The sequence below is a fragment of the Amblyomma mixtum genome, chromosome 3, assembly GCF_055824585.1.
Source record: "Amblyomma mixtum isolate Tamu chromosome 3, ASM5582458v1, whole genome shotgun sequence".
Classification (NCBI taxonomy): domain Eukaryota; kingdom Metazoa; phylum Arthropoda; class Arachnida; order Ixodida; family Ixodidae; genus Amblyomma; species Amblyomma mixtum.
This window is the reverse complement of record NC_143014.1, coordinates 324,869,527-324,893,922: the sequence shown is the minus strand read 5'-3', so window position 1 is coordinate 324,893,922 and position 24,396 is coordinate 324,869,527. Positions and strand designations below refer to the sequence as shown.

The following is a 24,396-nucleotide window of genomic DNA, read 5'->3' as shown; positions in this document are numbered from 1 at the left end:
CAAATTAGACCAATGGTCGAGAGCCGGCGAGCGTCGGAGGAATTCGCACCGACGGAGAGGAGGACAGGAGGAAGGGTCCGTGTCGGCGCCGCGGCGTCGGGATGAGTCACGCTGCATGTCGCGACTTGTCCGAGAAAGTCTGGGCCTGCTTTGAGCGCCGGCGGGCGCGCAGCGCTGGTTTAGACAGGCCCGCCAGCGAAATGTGGGCTCCGGCACTACAGCACCACCGCCGCCAGACAATGCGCCACGAAGACGAGCTACTTCCGCGTGGCTCGGATGCGGGGCGCGCTCGTACGCCGGGCTCCTCCAAGTTGTCGTCCGGTGTTCAGCCGCAGGTAGCTCCAGGCTCCTTTCCATGAACAGGTCCGGCTCGTCAGGACAGGATCACTGCTCCGCAGCTTTGTCGCCCAGGTGACTGGATCAGCTTCGCTCAGTCCTTCGGAAGTGCTTGCTTCACAGCATCGGTCGTTGATCGTTCTGCAGGTTGCCAAGAACCGACCGACAACAGGCAACACCCAGCACGAGCAAGTGCCCTCCGTCACCCGTCAAAACGCCAGACTTAAAGTTCATAAATCTCCGCTAGCAATAGTTCTGTCTCCTTTTCGCTCCCTCTTCAACAAAAGACACATGTGGGATGCCAGAACTCTTAAAATAATAGACTCAAACAAAGGGTCAAACGCAAGCAACACAAGGAATGAAATGATTGTAAATTGGATCCCTCGAGATCATTTGGGCAGGAAAACAATCGGCTGAGGCCGCGAATGAGGACATCAATTTTGCCCCGATTTACAAGCGAACTTAACGCGAAGCCACAAAATGTAAATCACGAGGAGGTCGAAGGTAGCCTTGCTCAGAGCGCACGGCTTAGTGCGTCTGCGTTCGCGTTTAACTTGCCTTTCTTGTAACGAACGACAAGATTGTGCTGTTGGAGTATCATACTCCACCTCAGCAACCGGCCGCTCTTAGATGACATATTACTTAACCAAGTTAGTGGGCAGTGGTCGGTTTCGACTACGAACTTGGAACCAGCGACGTAGCAGGCGAGCTTCTGAACTGCCCACACCAGGCAGGCGCATTCTTTTTCAGAAGTGCTGTACGCCTCTTCACGGCAAGTCAACTTACGGCTTATTTACAAAACTGGCCTTTCATTGCCCTCATCATCCTCTTGGCATAGCACAGCTCCCATGCCCCGATCACTGGCATCACACTGAATTATGAAGCCTTTTGAAAAATCAGGCGCCATTAGTACTGGCTCTTCACTCAAGGCCTGTTTCAGCATTTGAAACGCGTTCTCTTTTTTTTGGTCCCATGTCACCTTCACGGGTTCCGACTTTCGAAGCGCGTCTGTGAGAGGACTGGCAAGCGTCGAGTAGTCTTTTACATAATGCTGGTAATATCCAGCCAAGCCTAAAAAGGCCCTTATCTCGGTCTTAGTGGTTGGCCGGGGGTAGTTTACGACAGCGGCTACTTTGATTTCTGACGATCTACGCCGGCCGCGCCCCACCACATGCCCTAGGTAAGTCACTTCGGCGCAACCTAGCTGGCATTTAGCAGGTTTGACTGTGAGGCCGGCATCCTTCAGCCTGCTCAGCACGACCCGTAAGTGATCTACATGTTCTTCCCATGTGTTAGAAAAGATGGCGACATCGTCCAGGTACGGGAGCGCGTACTCGGACAGACCATGGAGCACGTGGTCAATTAGATTCGAGAAGCAATATGGCGCGTTTTTGAGTCCGAAACTCAACATGACTGGGCGGAACGTTCCGAATGGGGAAACGAACGCGGCGTAGCGGCTGGCGCGCTCTGTAAGGGGGACTTGCCAATAGCCTCGCACGAGGTCTAGCGTGGATATGTAATTCGACCTTGACACTGTCTCCACCCTTTCCTCAAGGTTTGGTATTGGATAGGTCTGATCCCGGGTTATCGCGTTTAGTCGCCGGTAATCAATACACGGTCTGGGATCTTTTCCCGGTACTTGCACTAGTATCAAGGGCGATGTGTAATCGCTCTCACCCGGTACTATGACTCCCAGGTCGCACATTCGCTTGATCTCACCTGCCATGATTTCTTTCTGCACGGGAGAACAGCGATACGGCTTACTACGGATCGGTTCTTCACACGTTAGCTCGATATCGTGCTCAATTAGCGTCGTCTTTCCGGGACGATCCGAAAACACTTTTTCGAACTCAGAAACAATCGTTCTCAAGTCTTCCTTTTGGGCTTGGCTTAGACGTGGTTCTAAGTTAACCTGTTCTAACAACGCAGCCGAACCGCATTCCTTCATGTCCGCAGAGGTCAGGATTTCTGCACCTTTCTCGTCCGAACCATTCAAAATCACATTCACGACAGCGTGACGCTGAATGTACGGTTTCATCAGGTTACTATGATAGATTTTGTTGGGCCTTCTACCTAGTTTAACTTCGTAGTTGGTATCAAAGTTTCGATACCACGTTCGCTGGTCCCTCCCACTGGACCTCAAGCTTATTTTTCTTAGACGGTCGCAGTATCATTACTTGGCTGCCCACTTCGAATGTACGCTTCTTTGCTGACTTGTCGTAGTACTCTTTTGACAATTGTTGCGCTGCCTTCATGTGGCTCTCGACAAGATCTTTCGTTTTTCCGATCCTTTGAAGCAGGTTAAGGACGTACGTGACCACGTTTGGGTCTTCCTCCTCCCCTTCCCACGACTCTCGCAGCATTCGCAGCGGTGTTCTTAAGCTTCGGCCGTACACAAGCTCCGCAGGGCTGAAGCTTGTGCTCTCGTGGGGAGCGGATCGTAAAGCGAACATAGCTGCAGGCACGCAGGCTTCCCAATCGCGTTTGCGCTCAAAGCAAAGAGCTCGCAATATTCTTTTGAGCACCGAGTGCATACGCTCTACTGGGTTCGACTGCGGGTGATGGATCGAGCTGTGTACGACCTTGATACCGCACCTTTCGAAAAAGGTAGAGGTTAGGCAGCTGGTAAAGACACTGCCATTGTCACACTGAATTTCTTAGGGAAATCCGACACGAGCGAAAATTGAGAGAAGGGCGTCTACGACCTGAGGAGAATTGAGCTCCTTGAGAGGTATCGCTTCAGGAAACTTTGTCGCGACACACAGAGCAGTCAGAATATACCGACAACCGTTCTTGGACTCGGACAGGGGCCCTACAATGTCAATTACCAACCGGCGGAAGGGTTCGGTTATGATTGGCACCAGTTTCATGGGCGCCTTCCACTTGTCGGTAGACTTGCCTACTCTCTGTCAAGTGTCGCAAGAGCGCACAAAGCCTTCAATGTCCTTCCAGCAATGGGGCCAGTAATACTCTTGGGCGAGCCTAGCTTTGGTCTTTTTCACGCCGAGGTGCCCTGCCCACGCATTTTCGTGCGCCAGGTTCAATAGCTGACGGCGATACTTTTGTGGGATCAAAAGCTGTTCGTACTTGCGACCACGGGCGTCAGCGTAATTTCGGTACCACAAGCCGGATTTCTGATGAAATGAAACATTCTTTTTCTTTGTTCCTCCTTTAGTTTTATCCAGCAAAGCTATTATCGAGCTATCTTCCTGCTGTTCCCGAACGAGCGTCGCTCTGTCAACCTGAGTTAGCTCGTGCCAAGTGTCGGAAACTGGGCTCAATGTGGAATTCGCCTCGCTCAGTAGCGTCGCCGTTACCTTCTCGTTGCCACTATCGTTGAAACTGTTTTCAGTTTCGTTAGCAGCGAGTTCTCCGCTTCCCGGAGAGTCCTCGATCTGAGGTTCCACCGACACCGTATCTAGGCTACAATGCTCATCTGCTTCCCTAAGCGGTGTTTCCCTCTCCGGTGCAAGGTAAAGTTTCTGCGAAAGCTTCCGCGCTTGAGATCGCGTAAGGGCCATGCATGCCACGCCGGCAAAGAACGATTTGCCTTTATCCCTCAGAAGCTGCTCTGAGCTGTTCGAAAAGAGGTAAGGAAAATGCTCAGGGAGGGCGGCAGACACGGCCGCCTCGGTGTTAAGCTGACCAAAAGGACCCTCAATGATCACTGTAGCGATCGGTAAGCAAGCACATTGCTCCTCGGCTACTTGCCTTATCCACGCGCATTCTCCTGTAAAATCATTCGGAGAAACTAAGGACGGGTGGACAACGTCCATAGTTGCCGCCGAGTCACGAAGGGCTTTGCATCTCTTACCGTTCACACTTATCTCCTGCATATATCGTTCCAACAACCGCATATTCTTGTCTGTCTCCCGAATCGTTGCGAAAGCAACCTTTTGTCTACAGTTTGCCGCGATATGCCCTTTCTTTTTGCAGTGGTAGCATGTCAAAGGCCTCCGTGACTCAAACGCACGTGCGGCATCAGCGCGCTGCTTAGGAGCATCGTCAGATTTCCTTAACTCCTTTTGTTCTTCGCCTACAGCCTCCTTTAAAGCGGCCGCATCTTTTCGAAAATCGCGACGCGCGAACGGTTTCCTTCCATCAGGCTTCCTTAGAGAAGCATCCTTTGTTTCCGCCTTTTCGATGCGTAATGCCCTGCTGTGCAAGTTTCGGCGAGTGTAGTATTCCTCAGCCAGCTCTGCTGCCTTGTTGAGCTTAACCTCAGTAAGCCTATCCTGCAGCCAGAGCCTTACATCGTCCTGGATGCAGCGGTAGAATTGCTCCAGCGCAATGCACTCTACCACCTTATCACGATCGTCATAAACTTCCTCGCCCTTGAGTCATTCAACTAGGTCGGCTTTCAGCTTAAACGCGAAGTCGATGTGCGACTCACTACCTTTTTTTGCGTACCGGAACCTTTGCCGGAATGCCTCAGGCGACAGCTTATATTTCCTCAACAGGGCCTCTTTGACCTCATCGTAACTCTCGAACGCCTCCTTCGACAAACACGTTATCACGTCAGATGCTTCCCCGGGAAGCAGAGCTAGCAAATTCTGTGCCCACAGTTCTCGCTCAGTGACATTCCTCTCACAGACATGCTCAAATTTCACGAGATACTTTGCCATGTCCTCGCCTATTACGAACGGCGGCAGTTGGTCTCGGATTCTTTGGCCGTTAGCCTGCACTGTCATTGAAGCTACACTAGGCGCCGGCGAGCTGTGCCGCAGCTCCAACTCCTTTAATCTTCGAATCTCTCGGCGTTACTGTCGCTCTGCCTCTTGGAGGCGTTCTTGTCGCTCTGCCTCTCGGAGGCGTTCTTGTCGCTCTGCCTCTCGGAGGCGTTCTTGTCGCTCTCGCTCTGCGTCTTCGCGCTCACGCTGCTTCTGTTTTTCTGCCTCTTCGAGCTCACAGCGTCTTTTGGCCTCCTCGCGCTCAAGCTGCTTCTGTTTTTCAGCCTCTTCGTGCTCACGGCGCCTTTTTGCCTCCTCGCGCTCACGGCGTTCTGTGATCTCTTCCCAGGCCTCATTGGCTTCCTCAGCCGTTACATTCTCCTTCCGCATGATCTCAAGAATCGCATGCTTTCGTTTGGCGGGGCCCAAATCAATGCCCAGCTCTTCACAAATTTCGATGAGTTCCTTCACTTTGAAGTTCTCCATCGCTCACAATAGCCTCTTGTAGTTTGCCCTTTTCTTAGAATTCCCTTGCCGTTCACTACTATAGCGCTACTAGTATGACACGCGCAAGTAATTCTTTCCAAAACGCCTCGTTTACTCCCTCTGCACCAGCTTTCGTTTCAAAGCGCTCCGACTTGGCTCGAAACAGCAAAGCTCTCTCCAGTGCAACACACACAGCCCTACTCTAGACTACAATCACCTGTGCTAGAGCAGTCTGGCGAATTGAGGGGAAAACATCAGGCACTCACCGCGCCGAGGTAGCTGACGCCGGTCGATCCCGCAGCTGCCATCCACTGTTGGGACTGGGTGTCCGAGCCATGAAACGGTCGATGCGACGGTGAGTCAAATGAACTTTGTGTACAGTATGTACAAGGGCTTTTACAAGGGTCAAGAGCACCACGGGCAGGCACACAGAAGAAGGGGGGCCCCGGCGGCGAGCGTAGCTCCGGCGTGATGGCTCTTCTGCTGCCCGTCTGCTGCTCGGGTTCAGCGCGGCTCCGTTTTTATAGCCGCTGGTAACGGTTACGGCAGCCCGCCGTTCAAATCCTCCAATCACTGGCCACCGTTCAAATTAGACCAATGGTCGAGAGCCGGCGAGCGTCGGAGGAATTCGCACCGACGGAGAGGAGGACAGGAGGAAGGGTCCGTGTCGGCGCCGCGGTGGCGGGATGAGTCACGCTGCATGTCGCGACTTGTCCGAGAAAGTCTGGGCCTGCTTTGAGCGCCGGCGGGCGCGCAGCGCTGGTTTAGACAGGCCCGCCAGCGAAATGTGGGCTCCGGCACTACACCGCATGATTTCCATTCTTTCAAAATAGGCTTTACAGTATGCAGCTTGTTGTTTCTTTCATTTTCCCAAGAAGCTTGCCATTTGGCTCTTAGTTTGCTATGCACTAACTTCATGTAATCCCTCGGAGGCAAACCCACATGTTTCACCTCCATGGCTCTGGCTTGTGCAGCACACGTGTCGGCTCTCTCATTATCCCTAATGCCAACGTGACTGGGAACCCAGCAGAATCTTATAACATGTTTTTGTGCTGTGACCTTTACTATATTGTGTATGATGCTTCCAATCAGTGGGTCCGTGGCATTTTTGGAGTTTAATGCTGTAAGGACGGTCAGTGACTCTGTATAAATGATGCTCTTTTTGATGTTTTCATTTGTTATTTTCTGTACCGCAACACAAATGGCATAACACTCCGCCGTGAAAACTGTAGCACATGAGGGCAGTCGTACTGCATTTTCATTTTTTCCTTGTATTACTGGGCTTCCTACATGAGCATGAGTTTTTGACCCGTCAGTATAAAATGCAGTGTAATTTCTGTATTTTTCTTGTAGTGCTAGATATTCTTGTATTATATGGTCGTGTGGCGTACAGGCTTTACTGAGGCGTGTTGGTGTGACGTCACACACTGTGGGGAGAGTGTACCACGGTGGAAGTGCTTCGTGTCTTGGGGCAATATTTTTTATTTCATTTAGTATGTTGAGTTTGACATTTTTCTTCGAAGCGCAAGAGCAACGGCTTAATCGCATGGGGCTTGTTGTTGAAGAGTATTCGGGATGGGCATTTCGTGACAATTGGGTAACAGAGATGTTTGGGCTGAGAAAGGATTTTGAGGATGTATGTACAAGTTAGTGCAGTTCTTCGATCTTCTAAGGAAGGTTCATTAGTTTCCACATACAGACTTGCTATTGGGGAAGTTCTGTAAGCACCGGAAGACAGCCTTAAACCAAGATTGTGGACAGGATCGAGTCGTTTTATGTAGGACGGTCTTGCTGAGCCATATACTATGGACCCATAGTCTAACTTAGAGCGAACCAGAGAACGATATATATGTAACAGGGAAGCTCTATCAGACCCCCAGCGCTTTCTTGATAGTATTTTTAGCACATTGAGGGCTTGGGAAGCTTTTTTCTTTAAGCTGTTTATATGTGGCAAGACAGTGAGTTTTTTATCGAAAGTTATCCCTAGAAATTTGTGCTCTCGTTTGAACGGTAATGGGGTTTGGTTTAAATATAGTGTGGGGTCGGCCTGTAGGCCTCGTCTCAAAGAGAACAGAACCGCTACTGTTTTCTGAGGGGAAAATCTAAATCCGTTTCTATCTGCCCAGGTAGCCAGTTTATTTATTGTTATTTGTATTTGCCGCTCAGAGGTAGGTATGCGGGAAGACGTGCATGCTATTTGGAGGTCGTCTACGTAAACTGAGTACATTATGGATTTTGGGATTACTTTTCCTATGGAGTTCATTTTGATGACAAATAAGGTCGTGCTGAGGATGCACCCTTGGGGCACACCAGTTTCTTGGATAAAAGTCTTGGAGAAGGTTGCGCCTAGGCGGACTCTGAACGTTCGATTGGTCAGGAAGGCGCTCAAACAGCTCAGCATCCTGCCGCGGATACCTAGGTCCGCTAGGTCACGGAGGATACCGAACCTCCACGTGATATCGTAAGCCTTCTCCAGGTCGAAGAAGACCCCGATACAGTGTTGGTTGTGGATGAACGCTTCCCGCACTGTGTTCTCAAAGCGTACAAGGTGATCGGTTGTGGAACATGTCTTTTTAAAACCGCACTGGTGTATATCTAAAAGTTGCTGGGACTGAAGTATGAAGGTTAGTCTGATGTTTAGAATGCTTTCGAATGATTTTGCTACGCAGCTAGTGAGTGCTATTGTCCTGTAACTGGTGGGACTAGTTGGTGGTTTGCCAGGTTTTAGGAAGGGTACTATGATTGCTTCTTTACATGCATAGGGAATTTCTCCACTCATCCATATTTTATTGAAATATTTTAAGAGAGCCTCTGTGGCAGTCTCCGAGAGGTGAGCAAGCATGGCATAATGTATATTGTCTGGGCCTGGTGCTGTCTTTTTACCGGATGTTAGTACTGCGTTTAGTTCCTGCATGGTAATAAGGTGATTGTAGTCTTCATGCATGCATGTTCTGAAGGGAAGTTCTTGTTTTTCTACTATTGTTTTGTGCTTTTGAAAGGAGTGTGTGTAGTTGGATGAGCGTGAAACTGTAGAAAAATGTTTACCTAATATGTTGGCCGGCTCTTCTAATGTTGTTTGAGTACCGGGTGTTGTTAGCATTGGAAATGTGAAAGGAGTAAAATTTCCAGTTAATTTCCGCTCCTGCTCCCACATTTTTTTGGATGTTATTGAGCTGTTTATCGAGGATATGTACTGTTGCCATGATGCCCTTTCTGCGTTGCGTCTAATGTATCGTGCTTTGGCTCTAGCCCTTTTGAAGGTGAGCAAGTTCCCTGCAGTGGGATATCTGCGAAGGTTGCCCCAAGCCTTGTTTTGCTGCTTTTTAGCCAATGTGCATTCATTTGACCACCAGACTTTATGTGCTTTTCGTGCAATTTCAGATGTTTGTGGGATTGCTTCTAGTGCTGCAGATGTTAAGCATGTCAAAAAATTTTCATTTATTTCTTCTATCGTAAGAGTTTCGGCATATTCTTTTTCTAGTGTGGCCTTCGTTCTGAAAAGTGCCCAATCGGCGAGGTGAATTTTCCATCGCCGCGGCTTAGTAGGGAGGATGGAGGTAGCTGATGTTAGCTTTAAAACCGTAGGTAAGTGATCACTTCCCCGAGGGTCGTCTAAAACATCCCAAATAAAATCATTAAAAACCGATGGTGATGCAAACGCTAAATCTAGGCAGGACATTTTTCCAGAGCTGGGGCAGCAGTACGTTGCTTTTCCTGTGTTCATTAAACATATGCTATGTGAAAGAATAAAATCCTCGATGTGCTGATCCCTGGAATCAGTATGCTCACTTCCCCAGAATGAGGAGTGTGCGTTAAAATCCCCAATTATGACATACGGCTCAGGCAACTGTCCCAGAAGTTCTTCTAGGTCATGCATGGTGATTGTGTTGTGTGGTGGTATGTACACAGAACATATTGTTATTGTTTTATGGCTAATGATGTTTACTGCGACCGCTTCTAAGTTCGTCTTTAATGATACCTCTCTTGCAGGGACATCGCTTTGCGTAATGATAGCGACGCCTCCTGAGAGTCGGCTAGCTTGTACTCGGTCTTTCCGGAAAATATATTTTTAAAAGATGTTTGTGTGCTGTGGCCCAAGGTTCGTTTCTCGCAGGCACACAGCTGTAGGTGCCGTTGTTTTGAGCATATCGGTTATGTCTGTGTAGTTTCTCTGTAGACCTCTACAGTTCCATTGTATTAGATACGCCATTGTGATAAGTTGGGGATTGGGGAAAGTTACTTATTCTCAGGAGCAGTGATTCGTGGTTTCCCTTTCTTCTCTAGGGAGTCTCGCCGCCGCTGCAGCGGTGGCGAACCAGGAGTTGTATCCATCGCCACTTTCGTGGCTCCGGATTTCCGCGGAGACGCCGCGGATGTGTGTGTTTTAGATGTCGGCGGACTTTCGCCGACATCCATATCCTCCACGGTGGACATGGGGGATGCTTCTTGGTTGCGATGGCCCGTGGCCTTCGCATTCGTCTTTTTTGTTGGCACCGCTGAACCAGGCCCTGCTCCAGCGGCAGAGTCTTTTGGGCCAGCAGGTGCCTTCTTAGAGGGGTGGGGCGACAGGTCCAGTTCATCTGAGCTGTTCTGGGTGTCTGTCGCTGAGGATGCCGCTGCTGAAAGTGGGGCCTGAGGGCCTCCAGCGAGGATCGCGTGGTCTTCTCGCGAAAGTTTCAGCCCTGTGGACTGTACCACAGACTTCTGTGGTGGGGACTTGGGTGTCGACACCAGGTCCACCGGATAGACCTGTGTGCCGACAGAAACTGAAGGCGGCGGCCGTCCCCGCGTCACCGCTTCAGAGTATGTCCCTTTCTGTTGGAAAGAGACGCGTTTTTTTGCTTCAAGGTAGGACAGGTTTTCTGTGGTCTTCAAAGTTATAATTTGTTTTTTCTGTTTTCCAGACTTGGGCACGACCTGGAGTACGCGCCATGTGCGCCATTGCAGTTGACGCATTTTGCTGTGCGTTCGCATCTTTCTTCTGTATGTGCGTCTTCTGCGCATGTGACACAAGTGGGTTTACCGCGGCAAGCCAACATGCTGTGTCCAAAGCGGTGGCACTTAAAACATCGTCTCGGATTTGGTATGTATGGGCGGACTTTGCAATGGAGGTATGCGGCGTGGATTGAGTCAGGCAGGGTTGTGGTATTGAAGGTTAAGACAATGTGTTTTGTCTTGATTTCTGCATTGTTTCTCCGGATGGTTATTCTTCGGGCTGCTCTTACTCCTTGTTGAGCTAGTTCTTCCATTTCCGCATCGGTACTCTGTAGGAGCTCATATTCAGATATGACTCCCTTCGAGTGGTTCAGGGTGCGGTGCGGGGTTACCTGTACGCTCATTTCTCCAAGATTCTGTAATGACATCAGTTTGATACTTTGTTCTTTTGTGTTTACTTCTACAAGGAGATCTCCGGTTCGCTGTTTTTTTGCTTTGTAGTCTTTGCCTACACAGCTTTTAGGGTGTTGGCGATGACAAATGCAGAGAGGTTGGCTACCGGTTCATCAGTGTTTGAGTGAACAATAAAAAACTTCGCGAACATTTCTGGCTTCTGTGGATTCAATTTCTTGACATCGGTGCGACCCCTTTTTGGGGGCCAATCAGATTTTTTTGCAGATTTTTCCATACGGCATGTATAAACTAAGGGTTCCTGATACTTTGTCGCCTCTGATTCACCCTTATACACAGAGGAAGGTCCCGGGACTCCCCGCCTGGTAGACAGACGAGGAGCCCATCAGCCGAGGATTGACCACTTCCTCGACCGCCACCGTTCAAGGTTTCTTCCCTCCACCTTTCAACCTATCGCCACGGTACGGATGACAGCTTCGGTATGGGGGCTTTCACCTTTGAAAAATGCTAGCTGAATGCGAACACCGTACTGTAAATACCATACCATACCATACCATACCATACCATACCATACCATACCATACCATACCATACCATACCATACTATACTATACTATACCATACTATACTATACTGTAGTTCTCTGATGTCGAGGCGCAGCAGCACTTTCTACAGCTAGTAAAGTAAAATTTCAAACGCAAACGCTGCACATGTTTCTAACTTGTTTTATTGGCATGCCAATTTCTCTTGGTGTACTGCAAGGTGAGCGAGAACATCAACTGGGTGTGCGAAACGAGACTGACAGCAGTGAGCCAGTTTGCGAGGAAAACATAACTCGCTCACATGGGCTCACTGCATAGTCAGAAAAGCACCAGGTCTCCAAAGGATGTCCAGAAGCACTCGACCTTATGACTTTTAATGGCCAGTACAATGCACTGCAGTGGATAAACACTCGCCAGCCAACGCAACGAGCAGTGCAGGCAAAACGCAGGAAGAACTGCGGAGACACGGTAAAGCAGATGTTCTGTTCACTCACATGCAAACAACGACTTAAAAAAATGCACAACTCTCCTTCGGTCTCCCTCTCCTCAGTTCTGTCCGTCGACGGAATGACTTCCGCGCTCGAACTGCGCCTTGTTCCGCATCAGGTAGTCGGCCAGGTACTCGATCGGGTTGGGAGGTCTGCAACGATGAGACGGTAATCACTCACACAGCAAACTTGGGAAAAAGCGTACTCACCGTTCCTTGTCAAGCGTCAATAATGCCTGCACGAGTACCTGGACGACAGTCTGGTCTAAGTACTGCCTCAGTGGCAGGGAGTGAAAGGCGGTGTCCATTTTAGATTTCTTTGATAAGCTGGCGCCGATGTTCTCCTTGTCGGCGCTCGCCTGGAAGAAGAGAAAGAAAGAAGAGAAAGAAAAGAAAGAAAGAAAGAAGCACACTGCAGTAGACACCGCTGCGTGCGCCAGCAGGAATCCATTGACGTAAGACTACCGCTGCCTGCAATTTCGTGCAGGGCAATTTCACCTGAGTGTTTTCCGATGCGCCCGCAGCCATCGTGTCGGCAGCAGCGCGGACCTCGTCTTCCACTTGTGTCTTGACCGCGCTGTTCTGATCTGGAAGAAATAAATGGGACATCTCATCGCCCTACTGCGCTAACGACATCAGAAAACAATTTTTTTTTCTTCTCACGAGCATGCCCGAATCAGTCACACTAACGGTAAGCCCGCCTTTAACTCTGCGATTTATTAGTCGCTCAACGTTTCATAGTGCAGCACAACGCGTACACGCCAGGTCGTTTGCGTACCCGGCTGCAAGCTCCCATAGGATAGCAACCAAATCCAACGGAAATGGGTTGTATTAAAAGACGCGAGGCGAAAGAGCCATCTTACCTTCCGTCATGATGACCTACTATGAAGCGGAAAAAGCGTCACGAAACCGGAAACCGCTTATATTTGGCTTGGTTTGGATTTCTAAGGGGACCCTCTTGATTGGTTTGCGCCTCCGTATCCGTACACAGCCGTAGCCACCCAGTCGTTCCGTCCGCAGTCCGCAGCCTGTAGAGGCATGGAGGAAAAAAAAATTGTTACCTGAATATGTAGAGGTGTGCGGCGGCGGCGTGGTGGTCGTTTTTAGTCGGCGGTGGCGGCGCCGTTGTTAGGGTCGGTAGGCCTTCGGCGCGCGGCGGCGAACATTCATCCGCGGCGGCGCACGGCCATTTTTCATCGGCGGCGGCGCACGGCCATTTTTCCTCGGCGGCGGCGGCGCGGGCGGCTCAAAAAAGAAAACCACAAATTAAGAGAAAGCTGTTTTGCTACATCCTTCTTTGTTAAACAAGTTGAAATTCGATCTTTTCATATTAGGGGCTAATGGGACACACATACTGACGTGTTGAGAGCGGAAGAAATTAAAAACGATTTGTATTACTTTTCAACCAACATTAAAGCAAATTGGCACATACCTCGATGCGCGCATGCTTTGTGCGTCATTATATATTTATTTTTCCAGGAATGTGCAGAACCTTGCTTGTTTTTCTTTGTCGTAGTCGCAGTTTTCTGTATTTTGCCATGACTAGGTTTATATGATATTTTCCAGTGCGCAGTCGGTGAATGCCTCGTGCATTGCTAAGCCAGCACCGACGCATGGGACACACTCGAAGCGTTAACCTAGCTTCCATTTCGCCTGACTGAGGTTGTACTTATACGATGTGCTTTACGTACAAACTAACCATAACCTTTCTGTTACTAATGTTTAATTGTTTGATTCAGCACTTAAGCTCTGAAACATTCGGTACATGCTATAACACAAATGAACCCAGATACACAATACACAGATACACAGATAACACAAATGAATCACATGTTCTGAATATTAATCGCTCTTTGCTTAAGTAAGATTCTTAGAACGGCAGTTTCCAAGAAGAAAAAAGAATCAAAATACTTTTCTATTAGGTGTAGGTATCTTCAGCTGAGATATGTTATCAGGAAGTAGAATATAAATTTGCGCCCCGCCGCGCTGGCTCAGTGGTTACGGCGGTCCGGTGCCGGCCCGAAAGACGCGGGTTGGATCCCGGGCGCGGCGGCTGAATTTCGATGGAGGCGAAATTCTTGAGGCCCGTGTACTGTGAGATGTCATTGCACGTTGAAGAACCCCAGGTGGTCGAAATTTCCGGAGCCCTCCACTACGGCGTCCTGCATAGCTTGGGTTGCTTTGGGACGTTAAACCCCAATAAACTAAATCTAAGCAGAATACAAATTTGCACAATTCGTTAACTTTTCACCAGGATGAATGAACAAAGTGCGGGTTACTATAATGCAGGCATAGCTGGGGGGCACGATTAGTTCTGAAAAAAGTTATTTTTAATCTACAGCTAGAAACTTTTATAGTTCAGTGGAGCTATCGTTGTGAGTTCCATCATACTTGTGATAGTGTGTGTGTGCGTGTGTGCGCGTGTGCGCGTGTGCGCGTGTGCGCGTGTATGTAGATATATATAGCGAAGTATACGCTTCGTTAAAGGAAAAGGCGGGCGTGTCGAGTCGTTCGCAGGAGTAGGGAGGATCGGTCGCACCTCCACCAGTGTCACGACTCACGACCACAGGAGCCGTGAAGGTAGGCCTCGGGAAGAACCCAATACTGGGAGTCTTTAATTGTAGAGCCAGGTCCCAGGACACAGAACAGAGTCAGCGCTCACCGCCGCTTCGTCGTTGTTTTCGACTGAGTGGGGAAGGCCACGCGGCGCGTTAGGGCCATTTCACATGCATGCGATTCTTGCCTGCGACGCCGCGAATTCTGTCGGTCTGCGACTGGTGAGGGCCGTCGGTCTAGCCGCAGATGGCCTGCGACCAAGTTCCGTCCGGTGGAAATTCAATCGCAGCGTCGGTGTCTTCGCTCTGCGACTGACCAATGGGCAGCGCCGAGACGGCGCGTGCTGTCACGTCACGTGGGAACTGTTGCCGCGGCCGGTCTCGAGGCGCGCGAGCGAGAGAGCGCGCGCGTCGAGACCGGCCGCGGCAACAGCTCCCACGTGACGTCACGTCACCCGCCGTCTCGGCGTGGGGTCACGTGGGAGCTGTTCTCGCGGCGTAAGCAAAACTGTTTATTCTAATCAAAACCTACGAAATATTACCTTGCATCTAAAAACACGCTGGTGATAACATCTCAACACATTCCGTGCAGCGTTTCTGTCGCGTTTAATCGTGGGTTGCCTATGCGAACATCGAGCAACCTTGCTTGTCCCTCCGACCGAATTCGCTGGGTACGCGTTGCATTTGAAAGCACTGTGCGAAAATCGCACTGCGGCGTCACCGACTAGGCCGACTATTTTCGTTCTAGTCGCAGCATGTGTAACGGCCCTTAGGCGGGTTGCATTATTCCCTCCCGCGAAACCAAACATCGTCTCATTTTGGATTGGGATATGTACAGCGAGAAAAGGAGGAGCAAAGTAAAGAATAGGGGTGAGGTGAAATATAAAATTCGCACTAGTTGAGATGCGCGGAGAGTCAAGTTCCCAGGTGGGGTAAGGGTATAAAGGTACGGAACACAGCGCGAACACAGCGCTCAGTCACGCGAAAAGGGCGGCTTTAAGCGCACTACATGCACAATTTCAGGCCGTTGACGCTCAGGGCCGACGATGACAGTTTCATGGGGCACAACTTCGTAATGACGCTGTTCAGGCGGCGCAGGACTCTGTACGGGCCAAAATACCTATTTATGTGCTTTTCGCAAAATCCCTTGCGGCACACGGGTGTCCACACCCACCACTGGTCACCCGGCTCGAAGTGCACGTCCCTGTGCCGAAGGTTACAGAGTCGGACATCGGCGGATTGCTGGCCCTTGATGTGTAAGCGGGCCAGCTGCTCTGCTTGTTCTACAAAGTGGCCTGCTTCAGGGGGGAGCTCTGCGTCGCCGTACGGGAGCATGGCGTCTAACATCATGCGGACCTCCCTGCCACACATGAGACGGAACGGGGTCAACAGGGGGGTTTCCTGCGTCGCGGTATTATATGCGAAGGTGACGTAGGGCAAGACCTCATCCCAGGTTTTGTGTTCAACGTCGACGTACAAGGAGATAATGTCCGCCAATGTTTTGCTGAGCCGTTCCGTTAGCCCATTGGTTTGGGGATGATGCGCTGTTGTTGGTCGATGAGCAATATGGCTAAGCGTTAAGATGTCGCGTAGGAGCCGGGGTGTAAACGCCTTGCCTCGGTCAGTAATGACGGCCGATGGGGCGCCGTGTCTAAGCACGATGTCGTGCATAAAGAAGTGGGCAACTTCGGCGGCAGTACCTCGCGCGAGGGCTTTCGTTTCAGCGTAGCGGGTCAAGTAGTCTATGGCGACTACGATCCACTTGTGGCCTGTCGACCAGAGAGGAAACGGCCCCAGAAGGTCCATGCCGACTATGTCGAATGGTATTTGTGGCTGCTCGATGCACTGAAGCAGACCGGGAGGCTTGAGCGCGGTTTTTTTCCACTGCTGGCATTGCCGGCATGTCCGGACATAATGCTTGACACTTGAAGTGAGGTGAGGCCAGTAATAGATCTGCCGGATTCGGGATAAGGTGCGTGTAACACCAAACAGGCACACGGCGGTCAACCTTGTGGCATTTGCTAATACGACATGGCAACGTTCAATATTGCCACAACAGACAGCGAGTTTCTATAATTTTCGGACTCATAAAAAGTCACTTGAGCCCTCAATAAGAGGTGTGAGACCTGTATAAATCTGTCTCATGTCAGTTTAACTATAATTGGCATGTATACGTTGCCAAAGTAGATGTTTTACGTTGAACCTTGAGATCAGAACACATGTTCCTGGAGCACATTATAGCATACGAGCAGTATTAGAGTAGCAGTGTAGTGCTATTGCTCGACTACTACTACTGCAATTCTGCCATAACACCCGTTCTACGCGAACTTTTAAGTGGCATTTGAGTCGAATGGAATTCGACACTTCTAATGGCATCCGGACTGGACGGATTTATGCGGTGTTTCACAACAATTTCCAAACTCATTCGGAAGCATTCAAAACGCATAATAGCTTAGTGCAACTGTATTCGCTAAACCGACTTTGTGCGCAGTTTGAGCAATGTCCAGAAACGAAGCAGTCGGCTCGTCATTCAGAATTATGCGCTGCGCACGTGAAATATTAGGCCGGTGCTTCATAAACGCATGCGGACACGCGGTAAGACATTCTTACGATTCCCTACGTCGTGCCCTGTGGTCGCGCCTTTCCCATGTTTTCTCATTCTCCAAAAATTCCAAACCCTTTTCACGTGTTTTGGCCCGCTCCCCTCTCTTTCAAGTCCAATATCTCCCAACCTCTTCTTCAGGCTGCGCTCTTTTCCAGGTAGTGGGCTAACCTGCCACCCCGCGAAGCGCTATTTTTTCTTTTCGATTGTCACTTTCTCAAAGCTGTTTTCCCTCGCGCGCAGCTACACGCTTCGCCGTTCGTGCGTCCTCCCACGATCTCCCTTTTTCAACCTTTCAGCTCGAAGCCTTTTCTCGGGACCACACAACCTATGCAAAGGATAATGACTCTCTCCCCTCCAGCCAACCCCCTCCCCCACCATCGTCTCCCCTGCCACTAGTCTTGGAACCGCGCGACGCATCACAATGACACATCCTGGACTCGACGGGCTGCCACGGCGGCGCCCAACCACACAACCAGCGCAGCGAAAATGCGTGCACACTTGATCTGGCACCGTTCATAGTCTGTGCAAGCGAAAAGCCATTTCTCATACGTTAGGAGAGCTCCGACGCGATTCGTACCCTGGCCTGCAAGATGTTATTTGTAAGTACCAAAATTCTTTTATCTTGATATACGTCTGGAAGTTAAAGTGGTTTTGGGAGTAAATGTGCTTTGACTACATGCGCCTTTATTTTTCCGGCAGGAAAAGAGAACGAGCGAAAGCACGACGATGACTTCTGTGTACCGCCTCTCATTGCGAAATGTCTTGCTTGACTCCGTGGGCAGTTCAAATGTCCCTGAATGGTAAGAACTGTTTTTCAGTGGGCATGTCAGCAGCAGACACGGCAACATGCTAAGCAATCCCTTTTGCTTTGCACTTCAGGTCTTTCTCGGAGCCCTGCTAGCGCCGCGTGAGTGGTATCAAGCGACACGTGCGAACCATGTTCAAGGATTCGATGCCGTATCAGCAGTACTGCTTTCTGACGGAGCCATCACTTTGTCACTTTGGCAGTGGCAGCGGCGGCGTGCAGACATTCCGTGACCGAGTTCGTCTATTTTACAAGAGCGCTGCCCGAGCTTTGGAAACGACCGCGGAGCCCACTCATCGGCTACATCGCTGTTCCAAGCGTTCAGAGCAACCGTATTTCAAGTCCTGGCCGGATTCTCCCCTGCTGCCATCTGTCTTCACTGAATTGAGCTTCGTCTGCTGCTTATCGGCTTCATCAGGGGGGCGTTCGTTTTCCAGTGCACTGCAGTCACTTTGGCAGTGACAGCGGCGGCGTACAGACAATCCGTGACCGAGTTCGTCTATTTTACAGGAGCGCTGCCCGAGCTTTGGAAACGACCGCGGAGCCTACTCATCGGCTGCATCGCTGTTCCAAGCGTTCAGAGCAACCGTATTTCAAGTCCTGGCCGGATTCTCCCCTGCTGCCATCTGTCTTCACTGAATTGAGCTTCGTCTGCTGCTTATCGGCTTCCTCAGGGGGGCGTTCGTTTTCCAGTGCACTGCAATCACTTTGGCAGTGGCAGCGGCGGCGTACAGACAATCCGTGACCGAGTTCGTCTATTTTACAGGTTGGTGGGCATTTATACTTATCACTGTTAAGGCTACCTATAGTTTTCGTCTCTGCTGCTGCTGCCGCTGCCATGATACTGTAGTGCGAGTGTCACCTTACTTCGTTGCCTATAGTACTTTATCCTCTGTTGTAGTCCCGAGCAATGCCGGAGAATACTATTTGTATTGCATGTAAAGAGATACTTGATGATGGCGACGAGTGTATCGCTTGTGACGAATGCAGTTGCAGTTACCACAATGGAAACTGTTCTGGAGGTTATGTAAAAAGTACAAAGGGGAAAGCCTCCAAGACCACATGGAAGTGTTCGACTTGCATACTTGCCAGAACCAGAGGGGGAAAGTCGAATGAAAAGTCGAAAAATGAACAGGCTTGTGAGCACAAGGCTGAACTATCGCAAATCAACGCCAAGTTAACTGTTCTCTTGCAGATGAAAGAGAAAGTCGACGCTCTAAGTAGCTTGAAAGAAGTTATAGAAAGTCTTGAACAGTCAGTGCAGATGATGTCAGCCAAGTATGACGAGCTTCTAGAAACGCAAAAACGACACGATACGGAAATAAAAAATCTGAACAAACGTCTTGAAGTCGTAGAATCGGTGGGATCTGAGGCTGAGGTGGGTCGATTGAAAAGGCAAATAAATGACCTTGAACAGTATGGACGACGCCAGAATCTTGAGATACATGGTCTGAAATACACTGAGAACGAAAACGTGTTGGCTGTTGTGAACTACCTTGCATTGTCTTTGAGCCTTGAACCGGTCACTGAGAGTGAAATTGAAGGTGTGCACAGACTTCCTCACAGGAAAAATGAGGACAAAACGCCTCCTGTGCTGATCCGCTTTGTCAGCCGGAAAACCAAAGATCAATGGCTAGCAAAAGTAAAGGATCTGAAAGCTAAGCAATCAGACATACGCCTTTTTGACAACCTGACAGCCTTCAGCAGGCGACTCTTGTGGCTGGCACGTTCAAAGGCAAAGCAGTGTGGCTACCAGTATACCTGGCAGAGAAGTGGCAAAATATTTGTCAGGAACAGAACCGGAGAGAATGCAATCTGCATTCCTTGCGAAGACGACTTGGTAAACATTCGGTAGCCTTAGGTTTTCACGCGCGCTGATCTTCTGTGGGAAAAAAGAAACCTATCATGACCTATTTTGATATTGATTCTTTCAATAAGTACATGCTGAATTCTGGAAAGTCTCTCAACAATTCTCTCAGTTTTTTTAATTTAAACGCACGAAGCCTGCAAAACAAAATAGATGAAATGGTTGTGTTGCTGTCAACTTTGAGGTTAAAGTGGGATGTATTAGTATTTTCTGAAACCTGGTTTAGCAATGATAATGATGCTCCTAACATTGATAATTATAAATGCGTATCTTTGGCGCGACAACAGAAAAGAGGAGGGGCTTATCAATTTATTTGAGGAATGAAATCGGCTATCACTGTTTACCTGAATGCTGTGAAATGAATGAAGATTTAGAAGCTTTGTCTTTGTGCCGCGGAAAAATTGTTGTTATAGGTATATACAGACCGCCTTCAGGTTCGGTATCTGCGTTTTGCAACTTTGTTGAAAAAACTTTGGAATATGTCTCTCTTAATAATTATGAAGTGGTTTTTCTTGGTGATATAAATGTTGACATTCTGGGTCAAACGTCTGTTACGAGAAATTTGCTATATTTGTACAACAGCTATGGATTTGTGAACTTATTTTCCTTACCAACAAGAGTAACTGACAACTCTGAAACGCTTATTGATGTGTGCTTTACGAATACTTGCACTAGTGATGTCCCGGCTGGCGTTTTGACATTAAGCATTAGTGACCATATGCCTATATTCTGTATAGTTCCGAGTCAACCACAACAACACATGAGTAAACCGGAATCTTCCACATTTAGAAGAATTGATGAAAACAGCTTATCAAAGTTTCGACGTCTTTGTGCTAGCACAGATTGGAGTAATATTTTAAGACAGGAGGATGCATGCCAATCGTACACAAATTCTTTATCTACTATTCAAGAACACTACAATACTGCATTTCCGCAAGCAACGCGCAGAACTCATAGAAAATCAAGAAAGCCGTGAATTTCAAAACAACTATATGACCGCATACAGGAAAAGAACAGACTTTTTTCTCGTTTTGTGAGAACAAAAGACACTGACATTCTCCGTCAATTCAAAACGTTCCTCAATAAGTTAGACGCTGACATTAAAAAATCAAGAAGTGATTATTACGCGAGAAAGTTCTCCACGTCTGATGACTCGAAGGGAACATGGAATACACTTAACGATCTTCTAGGTAAAAACAGAACCAATGCACCCGTCTCACTCCACATTCATGGCGCGAACTATGATGGCGCTGACCTAGCAAATGAATTTAATGGGCATTTCTTATCTGCTTTTCTGCCAAAATCAACTGATGGCCCACATCAAGATGCCTCAGTCTATATAACTAGTAAACAAAGTAATTCCATGTTTTTGTTACCATGCACTGATTCAGAAATAATTACCATTATTAACTCCTTACGCAGTAATAGTGCTCTAGGTGTCGATGGCATAGCTCCAGTCCCGATCAAGAAAGTAGCAGATGTCATTGCGATACCATTAGCACATATAGTTAACCTAATGTTCACGACAGGCACATTTCCACTTCAGTTGAAAATAGCTCGTGTTACTGCCATTCACAAAGGGGGTGACATTAATGATTTAAATAATTATCGGCCGATCTCCATTCTTTCAGTTTTTTCTAAGATTGCAGAACTTGCAATCAACACACGCCTTTCTCAATATCTCGACAAAAACCATGTCGTCTCCAAGCAACAGTACGGATTTCAAAAAAAACAAAACAACTGAGGCCGCCTTACTGGAAATCAAAGAAAAGCTAATTGAAAACATAAACTGCTAACAGTTGGCATATTCCTTGATATGAGGAAAGCGTTTGACTCGGTTAACCATAAGATATTGCTTGAAAAAATGCAGTGTTATGGAATACGCGGCGTTCCTTTAACCTTATTTGCTAGCTACCTTGACAACCGATCTCAAACAACTATCATTAACGGTATTTCATCTGGGATCGGTCAGATTGTGTCTGGTGTGCCACAGGGCTGCGTTCTAGGACCAACGTTGTTCTTATTATATATTAATGATATCGTCAACCTTCGTCCAGCAGACAACATTATAATCTATGCAGACGATACTAACGTATTTTTTTCAGGGCAAGATAGTAATATTTTGCAAGCAGCCTCCAATAGTTGGCTATCCCAATTGTCTGTTTGGTTAAAATCAAATAGGTTAGAACTTAATGTCAGGAAAACAAAGTGCATATTGTTTAGAGCCAAAAATAAGGAAGTTCCGAACAACTTCCAAATTCACTTCGAACAAGCTCCTATAACTCGTGTCAGCTCTACAATGTTCCTTGGAGTCATTTTTGAAGAACATTTACTCTGGACAGATCATGTAAACTACGTTTGCACTAAAATGGCTTGCTCTGTTGGTATCCTAAATAAATTTCGCACAATACTGCCTCGAAAATTCAAAGTACAAATTTATTTCTCTCTAGTCTTTTCGCATGTACAATATTGTTTGTTGATCTGGGGAACGACTACCTCAACCAATCTTGTGAAAGTACTTACTTTACAAAAAAGAGCTGTACGAGCGATTGATAATTTACATTACAGTGAGAGCACAGGTCCTTCCTCCCTCAACCATAGACTGCTAGCCATCACGGCGGCTTACCACAAGAAGCTTGCTGTTTATATCAGAAACCTTATGAAGGAAACTGGCAGACTTTCGAGAGCACATATTTAATTGCCCAAACAGCATACAGTCTTAGGCACCCTCAATACCATGCATCAAAATCCCATACAAACTATGGGTTCCAAAAACTAACTCACATAATTCCTCATACATTAAACACCTATCCATATTTAACAGAATTGTCACCACAAAATATGTCCGAGGTCAGATTTAGGAAAACTGTTCATGAATATTTTTGTTATATCTAGTTGTGGTGTGTTTCTACCTAATCAGTTTTTGTCTTTGTTATGTTTTGATCTTAGTTTGTTGTGCTTAGCTCTATGCATGCCTGATCTCTGTTTCGTTGTCAATATATCCGCTGCTTTTCTAGTTTCTGTTACTTATGGAAACTTTGTACCATTGCCAAGTGCCACTTTGTTTTGTTTTTTTTTTACATGGGGAGGGCAGGCCTCTGTCAGGCGCTACTAGGCGCCTTTAGCTTGCTCTCCCTTGTTTGCAGTCTCTGTACTGGCCAAACAAAACCAATAAATGAAAACCAGACCAACCGTGGCTATCAGCTTCCACACCTTTGACGACATCGGGGACGTCATGTCACGTGGCTCATCCATCGACTATAAATCTACCACCGGAGCTTTTCTTCGCCAGTGGGCATGTCAGCAGCAGACACGGCAACATGCTAAGCAATCCCTTTTGCTTTGCACTTCAGGTTGGTAATCTCAAATATGAACATTGTTATCGAAGTGACGATCGTTTTTTAGTGCTGCTGCCCTGCCCACTGAGCGTTGAGTGCTTTCTGTCTTGTGTTATTACATTATCGAAAGATCTGTTGTCTTGTGGCGATATTGAAGCAAATCCTGGTCCAACTGAAAAAGAGATGCTATCGGAGTTACTAGCAGGCCAGGGTAAGAATACTTCAACAATGGAGGGCCTACAGGCATCACAGAACAAGATAGAAGACAAGCTTTCCTCTTTAACTGAGCGGATTGACGGTATTGAGAGACAGTTATCCGGCCTAAATGTCTTAGCCACGAAGGTGAAAGATATGGAATCTACCATATCAGAACTTCAGGGGCAGTTTACTTTAGTTAGAAACCAGATGGATGACTTAGAAAAGAGAGGTAGAAGAAATAACCTTACCATTTACGGTATAGAGGAGGACAGCATTGAGTCTAACCATGAACTGGAAGAGAAAGTAACAAACGGCGTTTTTCAGGAAAAGCTGGGTTTAACGGTAAGTGGCGTCGAAAGATGCCATAGAATGGGTAAAAAGGAAGCAAGCAAGGTGCGACCTGTCATTTTAAAACTCCTCGATTTCCGTGAAAAAATGTCCATATTACAATCATGTCATAAGCTCAAAGACTCCGGCATATCAACAGCTGAGGATTATTTAAAACGAGTTCGAGAAATACGTAAACAATTATGGAAAAGCTGTAAAGAAGAGAGAGACGAAGGAGCCAAAGCAAAGTTATTATTCGATAAACTAAGCGTTGAAAACGTCCTATTTGGTTGGGACGAAGCGAAAGGTTCTCGCTTCAGGCTTAAAAAGAAATCAAACTGACTTCTCACCAATAAACCTCGGACCCTGAAAATATTAAATGTTAATTGCAGGAGTGTTCTAAACAAGACTGCTGAGTTGGAGGCTCTTTTGCTTTTGCACGATCCAGAAATTGCGGTTTTGACTGAGACTTGGCTTAACGACACAGTATTTGACAGTGAGTTTGTACCCATTGGCTACAGTTCGTACAGAAAAGACCGTGATGGTAGAGGTGGAGGCGTTAGCATACTCTTTAAGTGAACCTTGCGAATTTTCCCAATGTCTGATATACCCAATGTAGAGTGTATTTTTTGTAAAGCATACTATGGAAATGTTAGATATGTTATTGCAGCAATGTATAGGCCCCCTAGTTCTACCGTTTCCGTTCTGGACGATCTCAAACAATATTTGTACACGAATGTCAAACTTGGTGATCGTATTATATTGTGATTTTAATTTACCTAATATAGACTGGTCGACGTTCTCACTTGAAAAACATGACGCATTAGGTGAAGC

General features: G+C 47.9%; 3 protein-coding genes and 1 pseudogene across 3 annotated transcripts; 1 reads left to right on the top strand and 3 right to left on the bottom strand.

Annotated features, from left to right (window-relative positions):
- Positions 1–3,245: 3,245 nt before the first annotated feature.
- LOC149355816 (uncharacterized) lies at positions 3,246–4,174 on the bottom strand. Its single transcript, XM_089576200.1, has one exon. The coding sequence runs from the start codon at positions 4,170–4,172 to the stop codon at positions 3,246–3,248; it is 927 nt and encodes a 308-aa protein (XP_089432326.1). The 5' UTR covers positions 4,173–4,174.
- A 635-nt stretch (positions 4,175–4,809) lies between these two features.
- LOC149355815 (uncharacterized) lies at positions 4,810–5,737 on the bottom strand (annotated as a pseudogene).
- Positions 5,738–11,926: 6,189 nt separating this feature from the next.
- On the bottom strand, positions 11,927–12,740 carry LOC149355814 (protein dpy-30 homolog). Its single transcript, XM_089576198.1, has 4 exons — positions 12,731–12,740; positions 12,366–12,454; positions 12,078–12,226; positions 11,927–12,020 (listed from the first exon to the last, which is right to left on the bottom strand). The coding sequence occupies exons 1-4, from the start codon at positions 12,738–12,740 to the stop codon at positions 11,927–11,929; spliced, it is 342 nt and encodes a 113-aa protein (XP_089432324.1).
- A 9,869-nt stretch (positions 12,741–22,609) lies between these two features.
- LOC149355813 (uncharacterized) lies at positions 22,610–23,904 on the top strand. The gene has a single exon (XM_089577694.1). The coding sequence runs from the start codon at positions 23,020–23,022 to the stop codon at positions 23,902–23,904; it is 885 nt and encodes a 294-aa protein (XP_089433820.1). The 5' UTR covers positions 22,610–23,019.
- The last annotated feature ends 492 nt before the right edge of the window (positions 23,905–24,396 follow it).